This window comes from Pristiophorus japonicus, chromosome 9, assembly GCF_044704955.1.
Source record: "Pristiophorus japonicus isolate sPriJap1 chromosome 9, sPriJap1.hap1, whole genome shotgun sequence".
Classification (NCBI taxonomy): Eukaryota; Metazoa; Chordata; class Chondrichthyes; family Pristiophoridae; genus Pristiophorus; species Pristiophorus japonicus.
Genome location: NC_091985.1, coordinates 124466908 through 124493797, shown reverse-complemented (window position 1 = coordinate 124493797; position 26890 = coordinate 124466908). Strand labels below are relative to the sequence as shown.

At 46.9% G+C, this 26890-nt stretch overlaps 1 protein-coding gene across 1 annotated transcript in view; it reads right to left on the bottom strand.

The window, feature by feature from the left end:
- Positions 1-13478: 13478 nt before the first annotated feature.
- Positions 13479-26890, bottom strand: part of plek (pleckstrin) — a 90310-nt gene continuing 76898 nt past the window's right edge. The window contains exons 6-9 of the mRNA XM_070888772.1: positions 26070-26174; positions 24890-24973; positions 17416-17491; positions 13479-13894 (exon numbers count right to left, since the gene is read on the bottom strand). Of these exons, the coding sequence (XP_070744873.1) occupies positions 13755-13894; positions 17416-17491; positions 24890-24973; positions 26070-26174 (405 nt within the window). The 3' untranslated portion in view covers positions 13479-13754. The remainder of the gene's footprint in view (positions 13895-17415; positions 17492-24889; positions 24974-26069; positions 26175-26890) is intronic.

Sequence of the window (26890 nt, the reverse complement as noted above, 5' to 3'; positions counted from 1 at the left end):
TGAAATCATCAGTATTTCTGTACAAACCAACTCTCCCCCCCCCCATCCCACCCCCACTGCTTCTCCTCCCCACCTCTATCCCTTCCCCTTCCCCTCCTGACTCCAAGCCGCCTGGCCAAGAAGCTCCTCAGGCGATGCTTCATTGGGGGGGAGGGGTGACGTCCGAAACGCTGCTTGGACGGTCCCAAGGTGGGAACATGCACTGAGCCAGAAGCAAGATGTTGCTGCTGGCTCTCATGTGTGGTTGGCAATGGGGGTGCGGCACCTTGAGGTTCAGTGCCGCGCTCTGGGACCACTGGGAGCTCTCTGCCACCAGTGTTCCTGGTTACCAGCTCCAGGGCCTCCTCCATCCCTCCCATGTTATATCTTATTTGTTGGGCAAAAACTCGGTGCCAAGTAGGCTTTTTGCTGCTGGTGAATCTCCCTTGTGCCTCCCACAACAACCAGACAAGCACATACCACAGCCACATACGCTTTCAGTGCCTCTGAGCTCCCTCTCTCTCTGACTCCTCTTCTGCGCGTGTCATGATGACCCTTGACCTCCTGAATCGCGGGAATCGAGCATTGCCATGCCGTTGCTAAGGAAGGCAACACTTTACGGCAGAAGGTCAAAAAAATTTAACGCTACCGGCCATTTCATATCACTCGCAGTAACGCCCATTTTCAAAAATGAAGACTAGGTGCTTTGAGAATGGGCGAGAAGCCGACGATCTGAAAACCCTTTTTTACCGCCCACACCGGAAATAACACCCATTTTTGGGCAATAAGCACAAAAGTGGAGGTTCTCGCCCTTAGCCAGGAGGAGCTGGGTGCAGTGCCGCAAATGTTTCAATTTTCTCATTCGATCAGAAAAGTACAAAGCCACACTCAACTTCATCCTGCTGTGCCTCTCATCATATCCCCATCACTCTGCCTTCCCAACCCTACTCTTGCACATCCTTACTCACACCAACATACCTTGCATCCCGCTCTCTCTATCTACATTATCACATCCCCATCTTACTAGCCACCCTTCACACTCACCCTCATCCTCATACAATCATAGCAACTAACAATACACAATGAGCCACTTGGCTTTGGCACCTCACTCCATCATAGTCTCCCTCTAAAGATGTAACCGATCCATTCCTTATACTCATTCCATCACTCTCACTCAACCTTCTCTTCTTTCCCACCTTGCAGGAAAAGAGCCCACAATAAGAGGGAGAGGGAGAGAACCGGAGGTGAAATGCCATCAATTGGCCACCTTAACAACAGCAGAGGAGGCTGCCTTGGAAGGTTTTGGAGTCACCAAGCAGCTGGAGGTGGGAGACGGAGAGAGGGTGACATCTCAGCAATCTGTTGACAGAATTATATCATGCAACTGCATTGTATACATCAGTCACTCATATGGAGACTGATTGCAACAGGCAGCATAATTATATCTGTACCTATTCCAGAGCCCGCTCCACTGTCCAGGAAGAAAAGGAGCCTCCAACCTCACCAGACATAAGTCCACCCAGCACCAGCGCAAATATGCACAGCTCAATGGGTCCCACTTGAGATAGACTAGTGTTGTCACCTGATGTCTCACATCTCATAAGTGAACAAGAGCTGATGGTGGAGACCGGGACAACGGTGGAGACTCCTTGCCAGAGACCGCAGGACACTCCCAGCTCTGCTCACTTACTTACAGAAGCTGAGCCTCGGGGGCCATCCAGAAGGAGGGTGTTCCTGGAGGTGCAGCAAGTAGTGCAGGAGGCATTGACAGGTTTTGCAAGCATGATGTTTGCAAATGTGCAGCGAATGCTGGAGTCCATCTCCAACATGAGCACCATCGTTTCGCAAGCGATGGTGACTGTAGGCTCTTCCATGGATAGGATGGCCATCTGCATGGAGCAGCTAATGCACCACTCACAGGGGCACATGGTCTCTATGAAGAATAGATGACTACCTATGGATGATAGGTGGCTATCTATGGAGAATAGATGGTAGAGTCTCATAGATTTCCTCTCTAGGAGGGATGTCAATGTGGACGTGTGTCCTCATGGCCCCACTGATGTGCAGCAAGGTGCTCTCCTTGCTCTCTCTAGCTCCTTGATATCTGTGAAGTACAGGTGGCCCACGAGAGGGATGATGGTGAGAGGCCACATGGAAGTGGGGGCTCCTCTCAAAGTGCTCCCACCTCTACCCCATTGCCCCTTTCCCACTCAGTCAGAGCCCTAGATGCCTCCTTGGACAGCAATGGCCGAGTCTGTCCCTGCACAGTTGCAGGAGGAACAGACTTTGGCGGAGTCATCAGAGACTCCAAAATCCAGGGGACATCCGCCAAGAGTGTCTAAGCAGTCGCAGCAGGGAAGTGAGCAGGATGCCTCTACCTCTGCTGAAGCCACAGGGGTAGCACCTCGTAGAAGCACGTTTAAGAGAAAGATGACATACAAATAGATTCACAAGGGTAGCCACTTATGTATTTTATTCAATGTTTCTGTAAAGTTTCCATTAGTGTGATGTCACTCATAAAAATCTTTATTTTCACCACTTTCCGGTCTTGGACAAATTTGTGTGCACCTTTGGAAGTGGCTTAGTAAGTTGGAGTGAATGGTCAAACATAATGTTACCTCCAGCAATGGTGGTCAATGTGAAAGCAATGGCTTGACCATTGTAGGTGTTATATATGTAAACCTGTAAATACCTTGGTTAACCACCAGAGGGCTCATCCCCTGGAGTCCCAAGGGATCCCACAATCCCTTGGGAGCACCTGTACTTAAAGAGGCCTCACAGGCTGGTGAGGCACTCTGGAGACCTGTAATAAAAGACTATGGTCACACTTTACTTTGAGCTCACAGTATCTGGACAGACTCTTTATTCATACATAACAACTGGCGACGAGATACAGATGACGAACCCCACCACAACGATGCAGAGAACAGTGGGCATCCTGGAGAAATTTTCGGTGGGAGATGATTGGGAAACTTTCGTGGAGCGACTCGACCAATACGTTGTGGCCAATGAGCTGGAAGGAGAAGCAAACGCTGCCAAACAAAGGGTGATTCTCCTCACCATTTTCCAGGCATCAACGTATGGCCTCATGAAAAATCTATTTGCTCCAGCGAAACTCACAGAGAAATCGTATGATGATTTGTGCACACTGGTCCGGGAGCATCTTAACCCAAAGGAAAGCGTTCTGATGGTGAGGTACCGGTTCTACACGTACAAAAAGACTGAAGGCCAGGAAGTGGTGAACTATGTCATCGAGCTAAGACGCCTTGCAGGACATTGCGAATTTGAAGGACATTTGGAGCACATGCTCAGGGACTTCTTTGTACTTGGCATTGGCCATGAAGTGATACTTCGCTAACCTTTGACTGTAGAGACCCCAACCTTGAGTAAAGCCATAATGATAGCCCAGGCATTCATTGCCACCAGTGACAATACCAAGCAAATCTCTCAGCACATGATGCTGCAACAAGTACTGTGACAAAGTAATGTTGTTTTCGAATCACAATGTACAGGGCAGGCCAACCATGCCTGCAGCTGCATGTCCGCAGATATCTCAGAGTCCACCATCAAGGGTGATGAGTGCTAGGCCATTAACATCTTGTTGGAGCTGCGGGGTGGTCATCATTTCCATTCATGCCGCTTCAAAGGATACGTTTGCAAGGGCTGTGGAACAATGGGACACCTCCAATGTATGTGCAGGTGAGCTGCAAACCCTGCTAATCCTGCAAACCACCATGTTGCAGAGGAGGACAGATCCAGGATGGATCACGGCGAACCAGAGCCTCAGGCCAAGGAGGCAGAGATATGTGGGGTGCACACATTTACCACAAAGTGTCCCCCGATAATGCTGAAGGTTAAATTAAATGGACTTCCGGTGTCAATGGAGCTGGACACGGGCGCGAGCCCGTCCATTATGAGCAAAAAGACTTTCGATAAATTGTGGTGCAGCAAGGTCTCAAGGCCAGTCCTGACTCCCATTCACACTAAACTGAGAAGGTGCATAAAGGAACTGATTCCCATAATTGGCAGTGCTACCGTAAAGGTCTCCTATAATGGAGCAGTGCACAAGCTATCACTCTGGGTTGTACTGGGCGATGGCCCCACGCTGCTCGGCAGGAGCTGGTTGGGGAAGATACGTTGGAACTGGGATGATGTCCGAGCGCTCTCGTCCATCGACGACACTTCGTGTGCCCAGGTCTTAAACAAGTTCGCCTCGCTGTTCGAACCAGGTATCGGGAAGTTCCAAGGAGCAAAAGTGCAGATCCACCTAATTCCAGGGGCACGACCCATCCATCACAAGGTAAGAGCAGTACCATACATGATGAGAGAGAGGGTAGAGATCGAGCTGGACTGGTTGCAATGAGAGGGCATCATTTCGCCGATCGAATTCAATGAGTGGGCCAGTCCGATTGTTCCAGTCCTCAAGGGAGATGGCACCATCAGAATCTGTGGTGATTACAAAGTAACTATCAATCATTTCTCCCTGCAGGATCAATACCCACTACCAAAGGCAGACGACCTTTTTGCGACGCTGGTGGGAGAAAAGACGTTCATGAAGCTGGACCTCGGCCTACATGACGCAGGAGCTGGAGGAATCATCGAAGGGCCTCACCTGCATCAACACGCACAAAGGTCTCTTCATTTACAACAGATGCCCGTTTGGAATTCGATCAGCCGCGGCGATATTCCAGAGAAACATGGAAAGCTTACTGAAGTCGGTCCCGTGCACCGTGGTCTTCCAGGTCGACATCTTGGTTACAGGTCGGGACACAGTCGAGCATCTGCAGAACCTGGAGGAGGTTCTTAGTCAGCTTAATCGCGTGTGGCTCAGGTTAAAGCACTCGAAATGCGTTTTCCTGGTGCCTGAATTGGAGTTCCTGGGGAGAAGAATCGTGGCGGACAGCATCAGGCCCACTGACTTGAAGACGGAGGCAATCGAGAACGCACCGAGGCCACAGAATGTGACGGAGCTGCGGTCGTTTCTAGGACTTATGAACTACTTTGATAACTTCTTACCGGGTCTCAGCACACTGTTAGGACCATTGCACACCTTACTACATAAAGGAGATAAATGGGTATGGGATAAAAGCCAAGAAAATGCCTTTATAAAAGCTAGAAAACTGTTATGCTCAAACAAATTGCTTGTGTTGTATGATCCTTGTAAGCGTTTGGTACGAGCATGTGATGTGTCGTCAAATGGTGTCGGTTGTGTATTGCAACAAGCTAATGAATCGAGGAAATTGCAACCGGTTGCTTATGCATCCAGAAGTCTGTCTAAGGCTGAGAGGGCCTACAGCATGATTGAAAAAGAAGCATTAGCATGTGTTTATGGGATAAAGGGCTCAAATTTGAATTATAAACTGACCATAAGCCACTGATATCCCTCTTTTCTGAAAGTAAGGGGATAAATACGAATGCATCGGCCCGCATCCAGGGATGGGCGCTCACGTTGTCCACATACAACTACGTCATCCGCCACAGACCAGGCATAGAAAACTGTGCCGATGCTTTCAGTAGGCTGCCAATGCCCACCACTGAGGGGGAAATAGCACAGCCCGCAGATTTAGTTATGGTAATGGAAGCATTCAAGAGTGAGCAATCACCCGTTATCACCCGACAGATTAGAACCTGGACGATCCAGGACCCCTTACTATCCTTAGTAAAAAAACTGTGCTTCACGGGAGCTAGACCAGTGTCCCATTAGAAATGCAGGAAGAGATAAAGCCGTATCAGCGGTGCAAAGATGAAATGTCCATACAGGCAGATTGCCTTCTGTGGGGTAATCGGGTAGTGGTACCAAAAAAGGGCAGGGACACTTTCATTAGTGATCTCCACAGTACCCACCCAGGCATTGTAATGATGAAAGCGATAGCCAGATCCCACAAGTGGTGGCCCGATATCGATGCGGACTTAGAGTCCTGCGTGCACAAATGTAACACATGTTCACAGTTAAGCAATGCACGCAGTGAGACGCCACTAAGTTTATGATCTTGGCCCTCCAAACCGTGGTCTAGGGTCCATGTCGACTATGCAGGCCCATTCTTGGGTAAAATGTTCCTAGTGGGTGTAGATACGTACTCCAAACAGATTGAATGTGAGATAATGCCGGCAAGCACATCCCCAGCCACCACTGAAAGCCTGCGGGCCATGTTTGCCACGCACGGCCTGCCTGATGTCCTTGTGAGCGACAACGGCCTGTGTTTCACCAGTGCCGAGTTCAAAGAGTTCATGACCCGCAATGGGATCAGACATGTTACATCTGCCCCGTTCAAACCAGCATCCAATGGTCAGGCAGAGAGAGCAGGGCAAACAATCAAGCAGAGCTTGAAGACGGAAACTGAAGGCTCACTCGCCTATCCAGAGTCCTGCTTAGTTACCACATGAGACCCCACTCACTCACTGGGATTCCACCTGCTGAACTGCTCATGAAAAGGGCACTTAAGACAAGGATCTCGTTAGTTCACCTTGATCTACACGAACAGGTAGAGAGCAGGCGGCTTCAACAAAGTACATATCATGATCGCGCAAATGTGTCATGCGAAATTGAAATTAATGATTCTGTATTTGTGTTGAATTATGGACAAGGTCCCAAGTAGCTTCCTGGCACTGTCATGGCCAAAGAGGGGAGTAGGGTGTTTTGGGTCAAACTTTCAAATGGACTCATCTACAGGAAACACTTGGACAAAACCAAACTCAGAGTCACGGACTATCCAAAGCAACCCACATTAGACCCTACCTTTTTTGACCCCACAACACACACACACACCAGTGGCAAATGACACAGTGGTTGACCACGAAGCAGAACCCATCACCCGCAGCAGCCCAGCAGGACTCACCACACCAGGCAGCCCAGCAAGGCCAGCTGCACAGCAGCCAGCGAAGGCCCAATAAACGACTCACCAAAACCAGCATTTGCACTGAGACAATCAACCAGGGAAAGAAAGGCCCTAGATCGACTCACCCTGTAAATAGTTATACTATTGACTTTGAGTGTTGTTATATATGTAAACCTGTAAATACCTTGTTTAGCCACCAGAGGGCTCATCCCCTGGAGTCCCAAGGGATCCCACAATCCCTTGGGAGCACCTGTACTTAAGGAGGCCTCACAGGCTGGAGAGGCACTCTGGATACCTGTAATAAAAGACTACGGTCACACTTTACTTTGAGCTCACAAAATTTGGTCAGACTCTTTATTCATACATAACAGTAGGGATGCCAACCTGGTGCAGTATGTGGCAGCCACATGGGTGTACTGCGTAAAGTTAAGTAAATCTGGCCATGATGAGCCCATCCCTGGCCTCCTGGGTGCTCGGGTGCTCATGGGATCTGGACCAATGGTTCCTCCTGCTCCTCCTCCTCTTCCTCAAGGATGTCATGAGCAAGGTAATAGGCCTTGTTGCCAAGTAGCCAGCTAGAAAGTCTGTTTGGAGCAGCGAAGAGCTGAGTGAAGCTGGACTGACAAAGGACGAGTCATGGCAGCTGCCAGGGAATTTAGCACATACATACATGATAATCTTTCTGTGGTTGCAGACTAGCTGCACATTGAGGGTGTGGAAGCCCTAGCAGTTGACAAAGATTCCTAGGTTATGATGGGGTGCCCTGATGACAGCATGTGTGCAGTTGATGATGCCCTGCACCCATGGGAAGCCAGCCAGAGTGGCAAAGCCGAGCACCCATTCAATAACACTAGCTTCATCAGTGGCAAAGTTGATATAATTGTCTGACTTGTCAAAGCTGGCATCAGTGACCTGTGTGATGCATCTGTGGGTGGCCAGCTGCGAGATGCCATAAATGTCTGCTGCAGATCCGTGGAAGGATTCTTAGACGAAGAGGTTGAGGGCGCTGGTGACTTTCACAGCCAATGGTAAGGTGTGGTCTTGCTCCAGCAATGTGCAAATGTCTGCGATAACCTAGCGCGATAGCCTGAGCCTCCTTTGGCACTGGTGCTCAGTCATGTTGAGGAAGCTCATCCTCTGCCTATATACCCTGTGTTGGGGTTACGGCCTCCAGAGTGGCACAGCCCTGCGCTGATGCCTTCTGTCCTGTGTAGCATCGGGTGGTTCAGGAGAAGGCTGGTCGTAGTGCTGCTGGTGTGCCTGGTGCTGCTGGTGTTGGGGCCCACCATGGTCCGATTCTGAGGACCAAAGTAAGACTGTATAAACGGCATCCATGTCGATGGAAAGATGGCAGGTCAAGTAGAGATGACAGAAGCAATGTGTCAATGGTGAGAGAGTTTCTAGCAATGAGGTGACACTGGATGGCGACTTTTCTGGAAACAATTGCAACCTGCAGAATGTTAAATCTGTGCAGGGAATGCAGTCAACAACAGCCTGAGGACAGTGATTAGATTTGAGGTGAGAATTTTTATCGTACTTTTCATGCTGTCAACTGATCAGCTGGCTCAATGGCCACTCAACTCCCGCCTTAGGTTGACAGATGTGGTTCCTGAGCTGCGTAAATCCCAGGTCATGCAGAGAAATGTAAGGGTCTGACAACTACCTGATAATGATTTGAATTAGGCCGCCCGCCTCTGCCGTTTCGGTCGCTACCGTGCTGACAGAAGCGCCGGAGGGAAAGTCACGTGGGCGGGGCGGGGGGGGGGGGGGGTGGGGGGCAGAGGCATAACGTCAGGTTCCCAACCCGCTCCAAGATATTTCAAATTTCCCACCCAACTCGCCTCCGATCGTGCCTGCATGGACCCCAGAAAATTCTGGCCATGGTGATATTGTGCTCCAAGATTAGAGGAGCCACAATCCAGGAAACCTGTTTGACACCATAAAGCAATTCTCAGCTGATATGGGGTGCAATGGCTGGGGATCATAGACACAATCGCTGTGAGGGGAGGGAGGGGTCTGAGTGGGACATGATTCCCTTCACCCCTCCCCCCAAAAATTGTTGGCATGGTTATGTCTCCTCTAATCCTACTTGAACTCCCAGTATTGCTCCTGCTGTACCCACAACTCTTTAAAGATAGTTGTACCGTTGTACCTCTGTTGAAAATAACCATGACACAACTCATCACACTTTCCTGGTGTCAAGAAAAAGCAGGAATGTGGGAAGTTAGATAAGCACTTGTGGGAGAAAGGTAACGAAGGATATGCTGATAGTGTTTGATGATGAAGGGTGCGAGGAAGCTCATGTGGAGCATAAACACATGGATTAGTTCGGTCGAATGGCCTGTTTCTGTGCTGTAAAATCAATGGGCTAGAACCTCCACTTTTTTTGCATGCTTAACACCCACTTACGCCCATTTTGCTGCTGAAATGATGTATAACACCCATATATCGCCCATTTTGGCACAAAATGGAAACTGACGAGCATTTTTAGAAAACTTATTGGCGAGCTTTACTTGCCCCAGGTGCGTCACGCTGGGAAAAAATATTACTGCCCGCCCACTTTTTTGGGGCAAAATCATCAGAATGGGCAAAATCAACAGCCATAATATCGCCCAGCATTCATTTCCACACTGACTTAACGCCGAGATTCAATAATACTGCCCGCCCACTTTTTTTTGTCGTAAAGAGCATATTTACCGAAACTAGCGACCATGAGATCGTCCAGTGTCAATTTTACCAGCTCACACACATATCGCCCACAATATCGCTCGCCCAAAAAACCGCCCAGACAAAAAAGTGGATCTAACTGGAACAAATCACAGCGTTATGGACGTCATGTTCTAGATCAAATGTCGCATCCTTTAAAAGGCTGCTGTGCTTCAACCTCGGTGGAGTTCGGATGTACTCTGCAGGTTGTTGGAGTTGATGTGAAAATCTCTACAAACATCTTGACCATACTGTGACTGATTGAAATTGAATAGGTGTCTTCGTCGGGACATTCCTTGTTTGTGACCAATCGGTGGAAAACAGAGAGCTACTGCAATGGGGCCTGTCCTTTCTCACCCTCTCTTGGTGAGACCAATTACATGCAGCAGACTCGAGATCGCCGAAGGTACGCTCCACTGCATTATGTGCCCAATGTAAGACATGCCAGACTGATGAGGAGGACCAGATGTTACAGCCCCCGCAAGTACAAGGAGAAGCATTCTTACCTTGACTTGCCCGACACCACTTGCCTTCGGAGACTGCGCTTCCACAAAGAGGTTATCACTGAGGTATGAGAGCTGATAAGGGCAGATCTGCAGCCTACCAGCACCAACAGGACTGTACCTGTCCATCGAGGTCAAAGTCACCGTGGCACTCTCGTTCTACGCCTCGGGTTCTTTTTAGGCCACAGCTGGAGACATTTGCGGACTTTCTCAGCATGTCACACATCGCTGCATTAGACAGGTCACTGAAGCCCTGCATGCATGCAGGAGGGACTTGATCAGGAAGGCACAGAGTGAGAGGGCTCTAGGATTCTCCAGAATTGCAAACTTCCCCAAGGTGCAGAGAGCAATAGACTGTACGCACATCACGATGCAGGCACCTTTTCAGGATGCAGAGGTTTTCAGGAACCGCAGGAGATTCTACTCCCGGAATGTCCAACTTGTTGTCGACCACCAGCAAATTATAAAAGCAGTGAATGCTAAATTTCCGGGCAGCATCCATGATGCTCACATCCTGCATGAGAGCACTGTATCTGACTTGTTTAACAATCAGCCACAAGGCCAATGCTGGCTGCTTGGTGACAAAGGATTTGGCCTCGCCACCTGGCTGATGACCCCCATGTGTGACACCCACACCGAAGCTAAGAAGTAATACAATGATTGTCACAGAGCAACTCGGAATAGCGTGGAAAAAACCATTGGAGTGCTGAAGCAGCGCTTTAGAAGCCTGGACCATTCAGGAGGTGAGCTCCAATACCATCCTGAGCAGGTAGCTCAATTCGTGCTGGTGTGCTCTATGCTGCACAATTTGGCTATCAGTAAGGGATAAGAATTGTCTGATGAGTCTGACAGTCCACCTCACCAGAGAGAGGAAGAGGAGGATGAGGAGGCGAATGCTGACATCGGCCCAGACAATCAGGCTGAAGCTGAAACCATGCCGCCACCCCCCTGTAGACCGCATGATAGGGCTCATGGTGGCATGATAGCTGCAAGAGCCTTACGTCAGGAGCTCATTAATGATCGTTTGCCTGAAAAAATGTTGGTGTTATTTACAAGGCTGACACACTGCTGGGTGTACAGGTCACATATATGAATGGTGGGCATCACCTTGGTGACAGTTAAAGTTTAAATTGATTGAAGTAAAATGTAATTATATCCTTTGATGTTAAGGAATCACCAGCATGTAATGGTGCACCTATCTGATCCAATGCGCAACAAGGTTTTGTTAAATAAAAAAACATTTAAACCGAACATTAGTCTCAAATCATCAGTGTTTCTGTACAAACCAACCCTCCCCCCACCTCCCCCCCGTCCCCCCGGTGCTTCTCCTCCCCACCTCTACCCCTTCCCTTTCCCCGCCTGACTCCAAGCTGCCTGGCCGAGGAGCTCCTCAGGCGATGCTTCATTGGGCATTTTGGGGAGGGGGGGGGCGGTGCGGGTGACGGCCAAAACGCTGCTTGGACGGATATGGGATACCCGAGGTGGGATTGTGCTCCGAGCCAGAAGCAAGATGTTGCTGCTGGCTCTCATGTATGGTTGGCAATGGGGGTGCAGCACCTTGGGGTGCAGTGCCATGCTCCGGGACCACTGGGAGCCCTCTGCCACCAGTGTTCCTGGCTACAGCTCCAGGGCCTCCTCCATCCCTTCCATGTTATATCTTATTTGTTGGGCAAAAACTCGGTGCCAACTATGTTCTTGGTGCTTAGTAGGCTTTTTGCTGCTGGTGAATCTCCCTCGTGCCTCCCACAACAGCCAGACAAGCACACACCACAGCCACACACGCCTTCAGTCTCTCTGAGCTCCCTCTCTCTGTGTGTCTTCTTCTGCGCATGTCATGATGACCCTTGACCTCCTGAATTGCAAGAATTGATCTTTGCCATGCCATTGCTAAAGACGGCGACACTTTACGGCAAAAGGTCAAAAAAATGTAATGTTAACGCCCATTTCATATCGCTCGCGGTAACGCCCACTTTCAAAAATGGGGACTAGGTGCTTTGAGAATGGGCAAGAAGCCGGCGATCTGAAAACCCTTTTTTACCGCCCACGCTGGAAATATCGCCCAATAGTGGAAGTTCTAGCCCTATGTAACTTTATGTAGCAATGATGGGGGGGTGGTAGGTTTGAAATAAAATTAATGGAAATGGAGTATTGGGAAGAACTCTAGCAAACATAGTCAACCTGAAGTCGATATGGAAGAAACATTTCATTGGGCCACTCACTAGACTAATGTCAAATTTTGTTTCATAATCAGCTCCTGTGAAGTGTCTTGGGACATTTCACTTGTTAAAGGCATTATATAAATGCAAATTATTGTTGTAGCAAAATGACAGCTATTAAGCCTTTAAAGTGAACAAGAGAAAACATTTAGGACTGAGATGAAGAAAGATTTCTTCACTCAATGGGGTTGTGAATCTTTGGCATTTTCTACCTCAGAGGGCTGTGGATGCTCAGGTGTTGAGTATATTCAAGGCTGAGATCGGTAGATTTTGGGACACTAAGGGAATCAAGGGATATGGGGATTGGGCAGGAAGGTGGAGTTGAGGTCGAAGATCAGCCATGATCTTATTGAATGGAGTAGCAGACTCGAAGGGCTGTATGGCCTACTTCTGCTCATATTTCTTATGTTCTTGCGTTCTTAAAATACAGGTGCAGCGTCCCGAATCGGGAACCCTCGGGACCAAGGCCGTTCCGGATTCCGCATTTTTTCGACTTTGGAACGTCTATCTGACATCACGAATCCGGAAACACCCGAGCCCAGTTTTGGGTATTCCCGGATTTTGGAACGTCAGAAAGGCGGGGGAGGGGTCGGGGGGGTCGGGCGGGTGCTCACCGAGGAGCTGTTCTGGTCGCTGGCCCTGTTGATGAGGCCGTCGGGGGGGGCCCAGCCGCCAAGGAGTTGTTCGGGCGGGGCCCCACTGCCGAGGAAGTGTTCGGGCGGGTCGGTGACGAGGTGCTGAGCTAAGGGCAGTGGTGCGAGGTGAGGCCCAAGGTCGGGTAGCAGCATGGCGAGGGGCGGTGAGGCAAGGCCTGGTCTGAGGTCGGGCAGTGGCGGGACCTCGGTCGGCAGGGTCGGCGGGTCCGGATTCCGGAACATTTTACGGATTCCGGACAACCCTACCACCAATCGGTCCAGAGTCCGGATTCTGGAATATTCTGGATCTTGGACGCTGCACCTGTACTTCAATTAGAGTAAATGAAATGAGGTGTTTATTATTAAACAAATAAAAAGTTTTCTCAGTACAATAGTTTATGAATGAGTTTACCAAGGGGCCACCAATTTTATTTTCATTAAATGCTATAGTAGCCATTTGTTCTGGATTTTACACCAAAAAATCTTGCTGACACCGTAAACAAAGAGTGGCAAATGATTAATATCCTTCATATTAGTTTTCAGCCATATGACTAGCAAAAGTGTATGTGTCAGGCAGCATTAACTATAAATATGCTGTTAACATTTGATACAAATACTTTTAATAAAGTTTTAGAATAAAATTGAATAAAGCATACAATAAAGGGAAATGAAATACAGTTGTCAGCCGTATCTTAGGGATTAGAAACATTCACGAGTTACTGAGGCACAATTTTAGTCATGGCACAGTGTACATTCATTATTCGTGTTACTGATCCCAGCAATAAAGGGCTTAAGATTTACTTTGAGTGCTGGTTAATGTTGTACATGCTGGTTAATAGTTCTGGAATATTAGCAGTATAGTATTTGTTAACTCTGCCTTTATTTTCCAGTACTTGCTACAGTTTTAATGGCTTTAATCCACTCTGTGAGTTCTTCCCGCGTTGCGGCCTGTATCAGATAGTGCACTTCATCCGCTGTGATGATTTCAAAGAGGTTTCCCTTAACTTCAGATTTCCTTCCTGAAAATAAAATGCTTTGTGTGAGGTATTCGTGGTCAATAGTCAATATTTTAAAAAATTAGATCAATAAGAACATATCTATAATTAAAATAATCTGTCCTCCATCTATCAGAGGCGATCTGTGGAAGTCATATCAAAGGCATTTCTTATAAAATGATGGGGGATATATTGGCTTGTATTTTGTTCTAGACAGGCGTTTGTGGTTATCAACGATAGCAAATCCATTTTCAAGCATGAAATTTTGACTCCAAATGCTTCAGAATCCATTCAGTTAAGGCAATGAAACATTCACAGTTTCTATCAATAACAACTTGCATTTATATTAACTACAACAATTGTACATTCCTGTCTGTCGTAAAAATAAAAAAGGGAAGGTGGCTCAACCGTGGCTATCAAGGGAAATCAGGGATAGCATTAAAGCCAAGGAAGTGGCATACAAATTGGCCAGAAATAGCAGAGAACCCGGGGACTGGGAGAAATTTAGAACTCAGCAGAGGAGGACAAAGGGTTTGATTAGGGCAGGGAAAATGGAGTACGAGAAGAAGCTTGCAGGGAACATTAAGACGGATTGCAAAAGTTTCTATAGATATGTAAAGAGAAAAAGGTTAGTAAAGACAAACGTAGGTCCCCTGCAGTCAGAATCAGGGGAAGTCATAACGGGGAACAAAGAAATGGCGGACCAATTGAACAAGTACTTTGGTTCGGTATTCACTGAGGAGGACACAAACAACCTTCCGGATATAAAAGGGGTCGGAGGGTCTAGTAAGGAGGAGGAACTGAGGGAAATCCTTATTAGTCGGGAAATTGTGTTGGGGAAATTGATAGGATTGAAGGCCGATAAATCCCCAGGGCCTGATGGACTGCATCCCAGAGTACTTAAGGAGGTGGCCTTGGAAATAGTGGATGCATTGACAGTCATTTTCCAACATTCCATTGACTCTGGATCAGTTCCTATGGAGTGGAGGGTAGCCAATGTAACCCCACTTTTTAAAAAAGGAGGGAGAGAGAAAACAGGGAATTACAGACCGGTCAGCCTGACATCGGTAGTGGGTAAAATGATGGAATCAATTATTAAGGATGTCATCGCAGTGCATTTGGAAAGAGGTAATATGATAGGTCCAAGTCAGCATGGATTTGTGAAAGGGAAATCATGCTTGACAAATCTTCTGGAATTTTTTGAGGATGTTTCCAGTAGAGTGGACAAGGGAGAACCAGTCGATGTGGTATATTTGGACTTTCAGAAGGCTTTCGACAAGGTCCCACACAAGAGATTAATGTGCAAAGTTAAAGCACATGGGATTGGGGGTAGTGTGCTGACATGGATTGAGAACTGGTTGTCAGACAGGAAGCAAAGAGTAGGAGTAAATGGGGACTTTTCAGAATGGCAGGCAGTGACTAGTGGGGTACCGCAAGGTTCTGTGCTGGGGCCCCAGCTGTTTACACTGTACATTAATGATTTAGACGAGGGAATTAAATGTAGTATCTCCAAATTTGCGGATGACACTAAGTTGGGTGGCAGTGTGAGCTGCAAGGAGGATTCTATGAGGCTGCAGAGCGACTTGGATAGGTTAGGTGAGTGGGCAAATGCATGGCAGATGAAGTATAATGTGGATAAATGTGAGGTTATCCACTTTGGTGGTAAAAACAGAGAGACAGACTATTATCTGAATGGTGACAGATTAGGAAAAGGAGAGGTGCAACGAGACCTGGGTGTCATGGTACATCAGTCATTGAAGGTTGGCATGCAGGTACAGCAGGCGGTTAAGAAAGCAAATGGCATGTTGGCCTTCATAGCGAGGGGATTTGAGTACAAGGGCAGGGAGGTGTTGCTACAATTGTACAGGGCCTTGGTGAGGCCACACCTGGAGTATTGTGTACAGTTTTGGTCTCCTAACCTGAGGAAGGACATTCTTGCTATTGAGGGAGTGCAGCGAAGGTTCACCAGACTGATTCCCGGGATGGCGGGACTGACCTATCAAGAAAGACTGGATCAACTGGGCTTGTATTCACTGGAGTTCAGAAGAATGAGAGGGGACCTCATAGAAACGTTTAAAATTCTGACGGGGTTAGACAGGTTAGATGCAGGAAGAATGTTCCCAATGTTGGGGAAGTCCAGAACCAGGGGACACAGTCTAAGGATAAGGGGGAAGCCATTTAGGACTGAGATGAGGAGGAATTTCTTCACCCAGAGAGTGGTGAACCTGTGGAATTCTCTACCACAGAAAGTTGTTAAGGCCAATTCACTAAATATATTCAAAAAGGAGTTAGATGAGGTCCTTACTACTAGGGGAATCAAGGGGTATGGCGAGAAAGCAGGAATGGGGTACTGAAGTTGCATGTTCAGCCATGAACTCATTGAATGGCGGTGCATTCTAGAAGGGCCGAATGGCCTACTCCTGCACATATTTTCTATGTTTCTATGTCTATGTTTCTATATAAAGAAGCAAAATACTGCGGGTGCTGGAAATCTGAAATAAAAACAGAAAACGCTGGAAATACCCAGCAGGTCAGGCAGCATCTGTGGAGAAAGAAACAGAGTTAATGTTTCAGATCGATGACCCTTCGTCAGAACTGGAAAAAGTTAGAGATGTAACAGTTTTTAAGCAAGTGTGGGGCAGGGAAAGGGGGAGGGGAGGAAATAACAATGTGAAGGTCTGTGATAGGGTGGAAGGCATAAATTGATTAAAAGACAAAAGGGATGGTGGTGGACAAGTTAAGAAGCAAAATATGAGTCTAGATAGGACGTAAAATAGCAGATTCATCAACAGCTGCCATGGGAAAGAGAAGCCATGCCCCTACACTTGCTTAAAAACCTGTTACATCTCTTAACTTTTTCCATTTCTTACGAAGGGTCATCGACCTGAAACGTTAACTCTGTTTCTCTCTCCACAGATGCTGTCTGATCAGTTGGGTATTTCCAGCATTTTATGTTTTTATATTTGCATTTAAATAGCACCTTTAACTAGTAAAACATCCCAAGGTGTTTACAGGAGCAATTATCAAATGAAATTTAACACCAACTACAACAACAACTTGTATTTATATATCGCCTTTAACACAGTGAAACGTCCCAAGGCAACAGGAGTATTGAGATTTAAAACTATTTAAAAGATATTACAACAGATGACCAAAAGTTTGGTCAAAGAGGTAGGTTTTAAAGAGCAGCTTAAAGGAGGAGCGAGAAGTAGGGAGGCAAAGAGGTTTAGAGAGAGAATTCCAGAGCTTAGGCCCCAGGCAACTGAAGGCACGGCTGCCAATGGTGGAGCGATTAAAATAGGGGATGTGCAAGAGGAGAGAATTGGAGGAGCACAGAGATCTCAAAGGACTTGCAGGCTGGAGGAAGTTACAGAGATAGGTGGGGTTGAGGCCATGGAGGGATTTGAAAATGAGGAGAATTTTAAAATTGAGGCATTGAAGCCTGAAATGAAAATACTGCTTTGAAATAACTTGAAGGCATTTTTCTTAATGAATTTGTAACCTGGCATAACAATCTCCTGGGTCAGATCAGGAAGGACACTTACCATCTGGGAGATCATCCGTAGCAGTCACCACACAGCTCCGCAGGTGAATGGAACCAAGTGGCTCATCCTGATCACCCTGTGGGGGGAAAAAGCACAGCAAAATGAGTTGAGAAATTCTAACACAAAGTATGGCCTCTTAAAGCAGCCAGACATCGTGAAGAGTTTTTGTTAGAGTAAATAAGGAGAAACTGTTTTCAATGGCAGAAGGATTGGTAAACAGAGGACACAGATTTAAGATAATTGGCAAAAGAACCAGAGGCAAGATGAGGATTTTTTTTTTTTTTACAATGATTTGGAATGCACTGCCTGAAAGGGTGGAAGCCGATTCAGTAGTAATATTCAAAAGGGAATTGGATGAAGACTTGAAGGTGGAGAAATTTGCAGTGCAACGGGAAAAAGGGCAGGAGTGGGACCAATTAGATAGCTCTTTCAAAAAGTTGGCACAGGCACGACAGGCCGAAGGGTCTCCTTTTGTGCAGTATCATTCCTGCATTAAATTTGTAAAACGACTTCCATCTCGTATATCTTCACTCATATCTTTCGCCCTTTCCTTCCTCATGGTGTCACCTGGAGGCAGGTCAATGAATGAGCTGAGGACTGTTCTTCCAATGTCAAAGCCATCCCGTGAAAGCTGAACCTGGTGTATTTCTGCTGGGCAGGAGAGGTTTCAGCGGTTCCGGTTTCTCCCCAGAGACAGAGAGCCATCTGTCAGCATGAGGCATTGCATCAAGTGTTCAAGTCGCGGACTATGTCAGATAATGGGCTAAAGATTCTAAAAGTTGCCGGTGTCACCGCGGGCTGCAGTTAATGGCGCTAAACCTACTGTGGAAGGCAGGTTTTTGGGCGGGAGTCTTAGCAGGAGACCCAATGTAGCGTGGTAGTAGCATCCTTGGAGCAAGAACGGCCTTCCCTTAAAGCAAGGCTCTCATTTTAGAAAGCAAGAACTGCCGTCTAAAATGAAAAAAAATTAAAACCATTTAAAAATAGGCAGTTATTAGCCCTTGGAGCTCAAAGGTCTTCTGGAATAAAATAAACATTAAAAAGAATTCCCAAATGGGAGTCTTCAGCACTTAAAGCTGAATTCCCTTCCGAACCTAAATAAATGGGAAAAGTGTTCCAGCACTAACACAAAAGGCTCACCAAGCCAGGAAAGGGCCACCCAGGGTGTTGCACACAGCACTCCAGTTTTGTGCAAAGGGTCAACACTACAAGAGAGGTCCTCTACCCACAGGGGCCAGGAGGCCCTCCAGAAAGAATGATGTGGAACCACATCATCGAGGGTGTCACCCCCACTACCTGGTTCCAGTGCTCAAAGAAGCTTCATGACCTCAGACCACTAGTAAAGGTCAGTGAATATATCTTCAAAAATCATCTCCTACCAACTGCACCATCAGATTCACACACTTCTCAATGCACAACACGACCCCTCCCCCAATCACTCACCTACTAATAATCTGTACCAAACACAAGGCATACCTCCCACTCATAGCTTCACCTCACCCCCTTGAAGGAGACGGTATAGGCCATTCTTGGCAGGAGCATGGCTGAGCCATTGGTCAGCGGCGGGGTTGAAAGTATACAAGATGCTGGTATCCTCATATGTTCTCACATATAACTCAAGCTTTCCCACCCTCCCCTCACCACAACTCCACCCTTGTGCCTTCCTCATTTCACAAGATGAGGAGGAGGAGGAAGAAGAAGAAAAAGAAACACCGTCACTCGATTTGACACTCCCAGCCACCAGCTCTCGAGGTTTTCCTGCAAGGCCATTTGCAGTGTCCCCCACTGAAAGTCAGCAGTCTTCCATCAGCCATGCTGCAGCCACTGGGGCAGCACTGCATGACATCACTACAATAGCTCTTGCATCACTCCGGACGTACTGAGCTGTGGTCCTATGGTTTGACATGTTGCTTATATTAGATCCTCCTCTGCCTTCCAATGACTTCCAACTTGTATTTTTGGTAGGACTGAGTTCCTACTGGTTGGACAGAAATGTTGATTCTCTGATTTGGTCTCGACGGGCCGAATAGCCTCCTGCTGTGCTGTAACCATTCTATGATTCTATGGTTGCTACGAAACAAGGGCTTTGATTTACCCTGCCTCGGCGGGAGATGTTGGTGAGTCACTCAGGGAGGTCTTCTTCCCTTGCCATGGGCGGAAGAGACCACGACAGTGCACCAACAATGCCTGGTTGCACATTACACAGGAGGCACTAGCTGGGAGGTCATCAGGTGATTGTGGAGAAGGTTGTTGTTGTTGTTGTTGGTGCTGTTGGTGTTGGGGATGATCGTGGTAAGATTCTAAGGATCAAGGTGAGTGAGTTTCAAGGGCACCCATGCTAATGGAATAGACAGCAGGTGAAATAGAGATGGCAGAGGCAATCTGTCGATGGTGAGAGAGGTAATGAGGTCAGACTGGATGGACACATGTGTAAAGACTTGCAGCATGCTGAATCTGTACTGCAAGTGTAGTGAAGAAAAGCTTGTTCTTAAGGGATGATATCTGTGTCAGTTGGAAGCTTTGACTTGACATTTGAAGCTGTCAATTCATCAGCTGATTCAATGGCCACTGACCTCTTGCCTCAGCTTCACAAATGTGGACTACCTGAATGACTGAATTGTGTAAATTCCATTCGCCACGCTTCCTATAGAACATCTTACATGGGCACCTCCAGGAGCTTCCAGCTGTTGAGAGAGACAGACTTCACGTTGTCACAAAGTGAATGTGTTGGAGGATTTCTACAGAGACCTTGGCTGGAATTTAGCCAGTGCTCAGTGGAAGGGATCGGTGGCGGGTCAGCTGTGACATTAGAGTTGATTGACAGCGGATTGGGAACCCGCTGTCAAAATGCACACAGCGCATTTTCCCATTGTCGGGTCTGCCAGCGCTCAGCAGACCCAACAGGCAGCACAGCCACTTAACAATACTTTTTTCCAGATTTTTGAATTTGAGTTATGGGAGAGCCTGGATGCAGTCCTGATCCTCTGTGCAGTGCTTGTCAGTTTTTGCAGCACCTCAATGCTGTAGAACACTAAATTTGGGCATGGTCCCTTTAAGGAAATCGGCTGATGTTGCGTCATTAATGACATCAGCAGACCTGCTTCCTCTAATTGTCCATGAAACTCGCTGGGTGGGCTTAACTAGCCCAACCAAGGGAAAAATTTTTTGGAGGCCGGGATGGAGCCAGCAGTGCAATGTTTCATGCGACGTCTAAATTATTCAATTGCTGTCAGACGTGACTCAGTTGGGAGCACTTTCACCTCTGAGTCAGAAGAACATGGGTTCAAGCTGCTGTTTAGAGACTTGAGCACTAAATCTAGGCTGACACTCTAGTGCAGTACTGAGGGAATGCAACACTATCAGAGGTGGCATATTTCCGATGAGATGTTAAACAGAGGCCCCATTTGCTCTCTCAGGTGGAGGTAAAAAATTCCCATGGCTCTATTGAAAGAAGAGAAAGGAGTGTCCTACCTAACGTTAATCCCTCAAACAACATCAAAAACAGATTATCTGATCATTTATCTTATGGTGGGACCTTGCTGTGCTCCAAGTGACTACATTCAAAAGTATTGGGTGTGAAGTGCTTTGGGATGTCCTGATGTAGGCGCTATATAAATGTAACTTCTTCATAGAAATGTTAGAAATTTACAGCACGGAAGGAGGCCATTTCAGCCCATCGTGTCGATTCAATTGCAAGAAGCTTTGTTTACTGGCAGAAGAGCCGAGGGCCCAGGGGCAGCAAGGGCCAGCCCACACTGCAATATGTGTGCGCACTAGGTCCATGCAGCAGAGCAGATCTCCAGTCATCCTGGTTAACCCTTGCCACTGGATAAAGGCCTAGCTCTGCCAAGCCCATGTGGTGGCTGATGTGCAACGGTCACCACACGTTAAAAAAATCCACGCACAAGCATCTTCCAACCCTGGAGTTCAGGACTGGAATATCGGGGCCTTCATTGAAACATCTGCAAACTCATCCCTTTTGGTGTGGAAGCAAGTCATCCTCGTTCGAGGGACTGCCTATGATGATGATGAGGAGGAGGCAAAGGCACACACAAGACAGTCACTAAGGGAATGCATCAGGGTGATTAGTTGATTTCGTGATGTCATGTTGAACGGATAGAAGGATAGACCTTGCCAGCGACGCCCACTTCCCAGGAACAAATTTCTAAAAATAATGTTGAATTGTAAAGTTTGCTTTGTGGTGGCTTTTATTTCAGCATTGTGATCAAGAGAACACTGTGATGGTCAGTATCAGAGAAGGTAAGTTGTGGGACAAATGTTGAAAGAGAAAATGGGGTTGTAGTCACTGGTATCATAGGATATCCCGGCCAGAAAGGCGATGTCTGGGTTGCATTCTTCCTACTGTTTCTTCCTCTTTTGCTTCTTCCTCTTCTTTGTCAGTCCCAAAAATATACTTCGTGACTGTGACAAAGGCAAACTATCCCTCCTTGTCCTTCTTGACCTGTCTGTAGCCTTTGACAAGGTTGACATCTCCATCCTCCTCCAATGCCTCTCCACCGTCATCCAGCTGGGTGGGAATGCACTTGCCTGGTTCCATTCTTATATATCTAATCAAAAACCAGAGAATCACCTGCTACATCTTCTCTTCCCATCCCTGCGCCATTACCTCTGGTGTTCCCCAAGGATCTATCCTTGGCCCCCTCCTATTTCTCATCTACTTGTTGCCCCTTGGCAGCATCAGTTTCCACATATACACTGATGACACCCAGCTCTACCTCACTACCACTTCTCTCGAGCCTCCTCAGTCTCTAAATTGTCAGACTGCTTGTCTGACATCTAATTGTGGATGAGCAGAAATTTTCTCCAATTGGATATTAGAAAGACCAAAGCCATTGCTTTCGGTCCCCGCCACAAACTCTATTCCCTAGCCATTGACTCCATCCCTCTCCCCAACTTCTGGCTGAGGCTGAACCACACTGTTCGCAACCTTGGTGTCATATTTGACACTGAAATGAGCTTTTGACCACATATCTGCAGCATAACTAAGACCACCTATTTCCACCTCCATAACATCGCCCGTCTCCACCCCTGCCTCAACTCATCACTGTTGAAGCCCTTATCCATGCCTTTGTTACCTCTAGACTTGACTATTCCAACACACTCCTGGCTGGCGTCCCACATTCTATCCTACGTAAACTAGAGGTGATCCAAAACTCGGCTGCCCATGTCTTAACTCACACTAAGTCCCGCTCACCTATCACCGCTGTGCTCACTGACCTACATTGGCTCCCGGTTAAGCAATGCCTCAATTTCAAAATTCTCATCCTTGTTTTCAAATCCCTCCGCGGTCTCGCTCCTCCCTATCTCCGTAATCGCCTCTAGCCCCACAACCCCCCGAGATGTCTGCACTCTTCTAATTCTGCCCTTTTGAGCATCCTTGATTATAATCACTCAACCATTGGTGGTCGGCTTTCTGTTGCCGAGGCCCTAAGCTCTGGAATTCCCTGCCTAAACCTTTCTGCCTCTCCACCTCTCTTTCCTCCTTCAAAATGCTTCTTAAAAACTACCTCTTTGACCAAGCTTTTGGCCACCTGTCATAATTTCTCCTTATGTGGCTCGGTGTCAAATTTTATTTTGTCTCATAATACTCCTGTGAAGTACCTTTGGGACATTTCACTACGTTAAAGGCGCTATATAAATACAAGTTGTTGTTGTTGTCTTTCTCTTCCCTCTGCGGGCGGATACTGGAAATCTGAAATAAAAGCAGAAAATGCTAGACATACTCAGCAGATCAGGCCACATCTTGACCTGAGGCGTGAACTCGGTTTCTCTCTGTTTCTCTCTCCTCAGATGCTGAGTATTTCCAGCATTTTTTGTATTCTCAGAGGCCTTCCTTTATCATTGGAGGCCTTGCAAGCATCCAGCAGCACTCACTGCACACTTTAAAAACTTCTAACATCTATTGCACCAAGCTACTACTTAATTAGATATAAAAAATCCAAACCAAAATCTTAAATGTGAGCTTACCTGAAAGATGTGCGTGTCCCTTTAAGTAATGCTGACAGCCTCTCTGTACGCTTGCTGCACGCTTGCTTTTCTGAGCAAGCTTAGGACCCAGCGTTGAACTCAGTGCAATGGTCCATGTTTGCAGAGTGTGGCATCAAGTCACCGTTGCACAATGACTGAAATCACGCTCTGCAGATTTGCACGTTTAGGACCAGCACTGCAAATGGCAGTGCTATGGCCCTCACTAAAATGGCGGTCGCCAAGTCCCGCGCCAGAGGCAGACAGAAGTGAAGTGGTGGCCACTTCTTTTCACGAATCTGGTGGTAAAGGGTACCCAAATTTTTAACCCATGATGCTTTTAATATTTGAATAAAAGACAAATGAATTTCCTTTCATTTCATATTGTAAAAATAATAGCTCCAAATCTGCAATTCATATTTCTCCAATGGTGCACTGTGTTTGCTACAGAAATTAGGGGGCTGATAATGTGGACACTGGAACCTTGGCAACTCGTGCACTGGCCATGCCTGAACTCTGGGAGCACCGCAGGAGTCGGGGATGATCTTAACGACAGGTGCCAGCAGCTATTAAAGGGCTGCTGCCAGCCCTCCATGTGCCACCATTTTTTTTGTTCCAATTCAATGCCTAGGGACACAAGGAGTGTTTTGTAGAATAAGCTGTTGGAGGCAGGATAAAAGCAGGGTCATTAACGAAGGGTGGTTCTTGGAATAACATTTTATTTTTCTTAAATTTGCACCTACCTGGAAGGATTGCTACTCAGGCCTTCCCCCTACATTATGGGAAGGTCCTGTAATATAGATGAGCTTTGCGCACAGTTAGTGCACAGACTCCCAGTACACGAGGCATGCCCTGTCTGAATTTCCCAGCTTTCACTGCATCAGGCATGGAATAAGCTTTCAGACATATTATCAGCCTCTATTTGTTTGCTCAGGCATACAATTACACTATGGGAACACACACAGAAAACTGCTGAGAATAATGCTTACAACTGCTGAAAATAATGCCTCTGCTTGTATACAAGGTCACAAAAAATCAAAAGTGTTGCACTGGGAAAACTGGCTGTCTGTATTTTACCAGCTTATAATAAACTATACTCCTTTGCAGAATGTAAAGAGGAGTCCTATGTTATATTTAAAACTGGGGATTCTGCATCCTAATAGGTCCACAAGGCTATTAGACTTTTGTTCATCAGATATTAGGTTTTGCTGTTCTTTTACGTAATAGTATTTTATTTTTATTGTGTACTGATAACAATATGGGGTAGCCCAGGGGAAGGACTCCATCAGGGTACAGTGGGAAGGCAGCAGGATCAGAGTGGGTAGGTCACTGCCCTCATTTTAAATGAAGGGCAGTGACCTACCCACTCCGCCAGGCTTGGGGAGTTAAATTGGACACTGTGTTTCAGAAGTTAGGACGGGTGTGGGGGCCGCAAGGTACAAATATTTGGAGGACATCTTCTGCAGAGTAAAACTTGAAAACACCATACCGCAGTCGGGTCATAGTAATGCAAGTAGGCAGGATCATCCCGCAGCACAAACTTTCGGACTTTCCAGTTTTTCCTCCTGTGGCCCTGTTAAAAAAAAGATAACCATGTCAATACCCTCAGTGGAGCCTTTCACAACACATCTGTATCCAGTAGAGCCTTCTGCAGCACAGCTGTGTTCAGTGCAAGATTCTAAAGTAGATCAGTGCCGAGTGGAACATGCCAAACATCAGCATTTCAGCGTTTCTGGGTCCAGTCAATGTGCCAGAATTTGCTGACAAAAGTCAGTGGAGCCCAGGCCTGTCCCACCTCCCACACCCACTCCAATTCCACTTCTACCCAGGTCTGGCTGCTAATGCACTTGGCCGGTGTTGAGTATGGAGAAAGAGTCAGACTGAACACTGTGAGCTCAAAGTAAAGTGTGACCTTAGTCTTTTATTGCAGGTCTCAGAGTGCCTCTCCTGTGAAGCCTCCTTAAATACCTGTGCTCCCAAGGGATTGTGGGATCGCTTGGGACTCCAGGGGATGAGCCCTCTAGTGGCTGTGCAGAGTAAATATATATATAACAACCAGGTTGCACTTTCCTCTTCACCCTTTGTTCGTGCCACAGCAAATAGCGTTGGGTCTCTGAGTACTGTAGGCAGAAACTCTCAAGAGAACATCATCAGTTAATGCTTGATACAGCGCAGAAGAACAAAGGACCCTGCCAGGTACATTAGCAGACAGACACAGGCAGGAGTGGGACTTTGCAGGGTAGCGGGGTGGATACAATGAGGGTGAGGGGGAAGAGGTGCTTTGGAGTTGGAGAGGTAGAAGAGTGCCAGGATAAACTTTGTGGCAGGAGTGAAGAGAGCCAGCTTGAATTAGGGGAGTGGAGAAAGACTAGCTAATTAGTTGTATAGTCAGAGCATCAACTTATGGATCATCCAGTCAGTGTTGCAGCGATGTAACATAGGTACGGTATTATATTATTATCCCTTTAACCCCTGGGCCATGGTATTATTACACAGGCCCAGTACTGTCCTCCTTTTACCCACAGATTCTGAATTGATGTAACACAGGCCAGTACTGCTGTCCCTCTACCCCCAGACTCTGTGCTGATGTAACACAGACCCAGTACTGTCCTCCCTTTACCACGGAACTCTGTACTGATGTAACATAGGTCCAGTACTTTATTACTTACCTGTTTAAGCAGGCATCCTTGTTTTATAATAACTCCTCGAAACTCCTCTTTTAAAACATCATCATCGTCACTTGAATTTCCTTCACTGAAAAACCCACTGTCCGCCTGCAAAATGGTAGAATCACATTGCAGTCAGACACAATTAAACACTTTCCCAAATTAAAACAGCACATACAATTTCACCTAACTGACCAATTCACACATGGGCTTCAGTAGTTGTATGAGCAGTAAGGGATGAAATCACAGGAAATGCAAACACTCTCAATAACCCTGTCCTTGAGAACTGTGTAGCAGGCTTGGCTGATTATACTTCTGTGAGGCACCTTGGGGGTTTTCAATGTTATAAGTGCTGAGTACTGAGGGAGTGCTGCACTGTCAGAAGTGCCACCTTTTGGATGAGATGTTAAATTGAGGCACTGTCTCCGTTTTCAGATGAGTGTCAAAGATTTTATGACATAATTTGAGTAAAACCAGGGGTGTTTTCATGATGTCCTAGGCAGCATTTATCCCCAACCGACATCACTTAAAAAAAGGTTCATCTAATCATTTATCTTATTGCTGATTGTGGGACCTTGCTGTGTGCAAATTGGCTGGTGTGTTTCCAACATTACAATAGTGACTACACTTCAAAAATGGCTAAAATACAATTATCTACCTAGTTAAAATTAGGTGATGAATTTATCAATCCTCAGATAATTCCAACCAGTTTCTTTTTTAAATTGGAAAACAATTACCAAAGCTCTGTCATGGAGAAAGGCAAAGCTATTTACTCCACAACATAAAATTATGTTAAAGTACAGTCTTGCCCTGTTTTTTTAAAA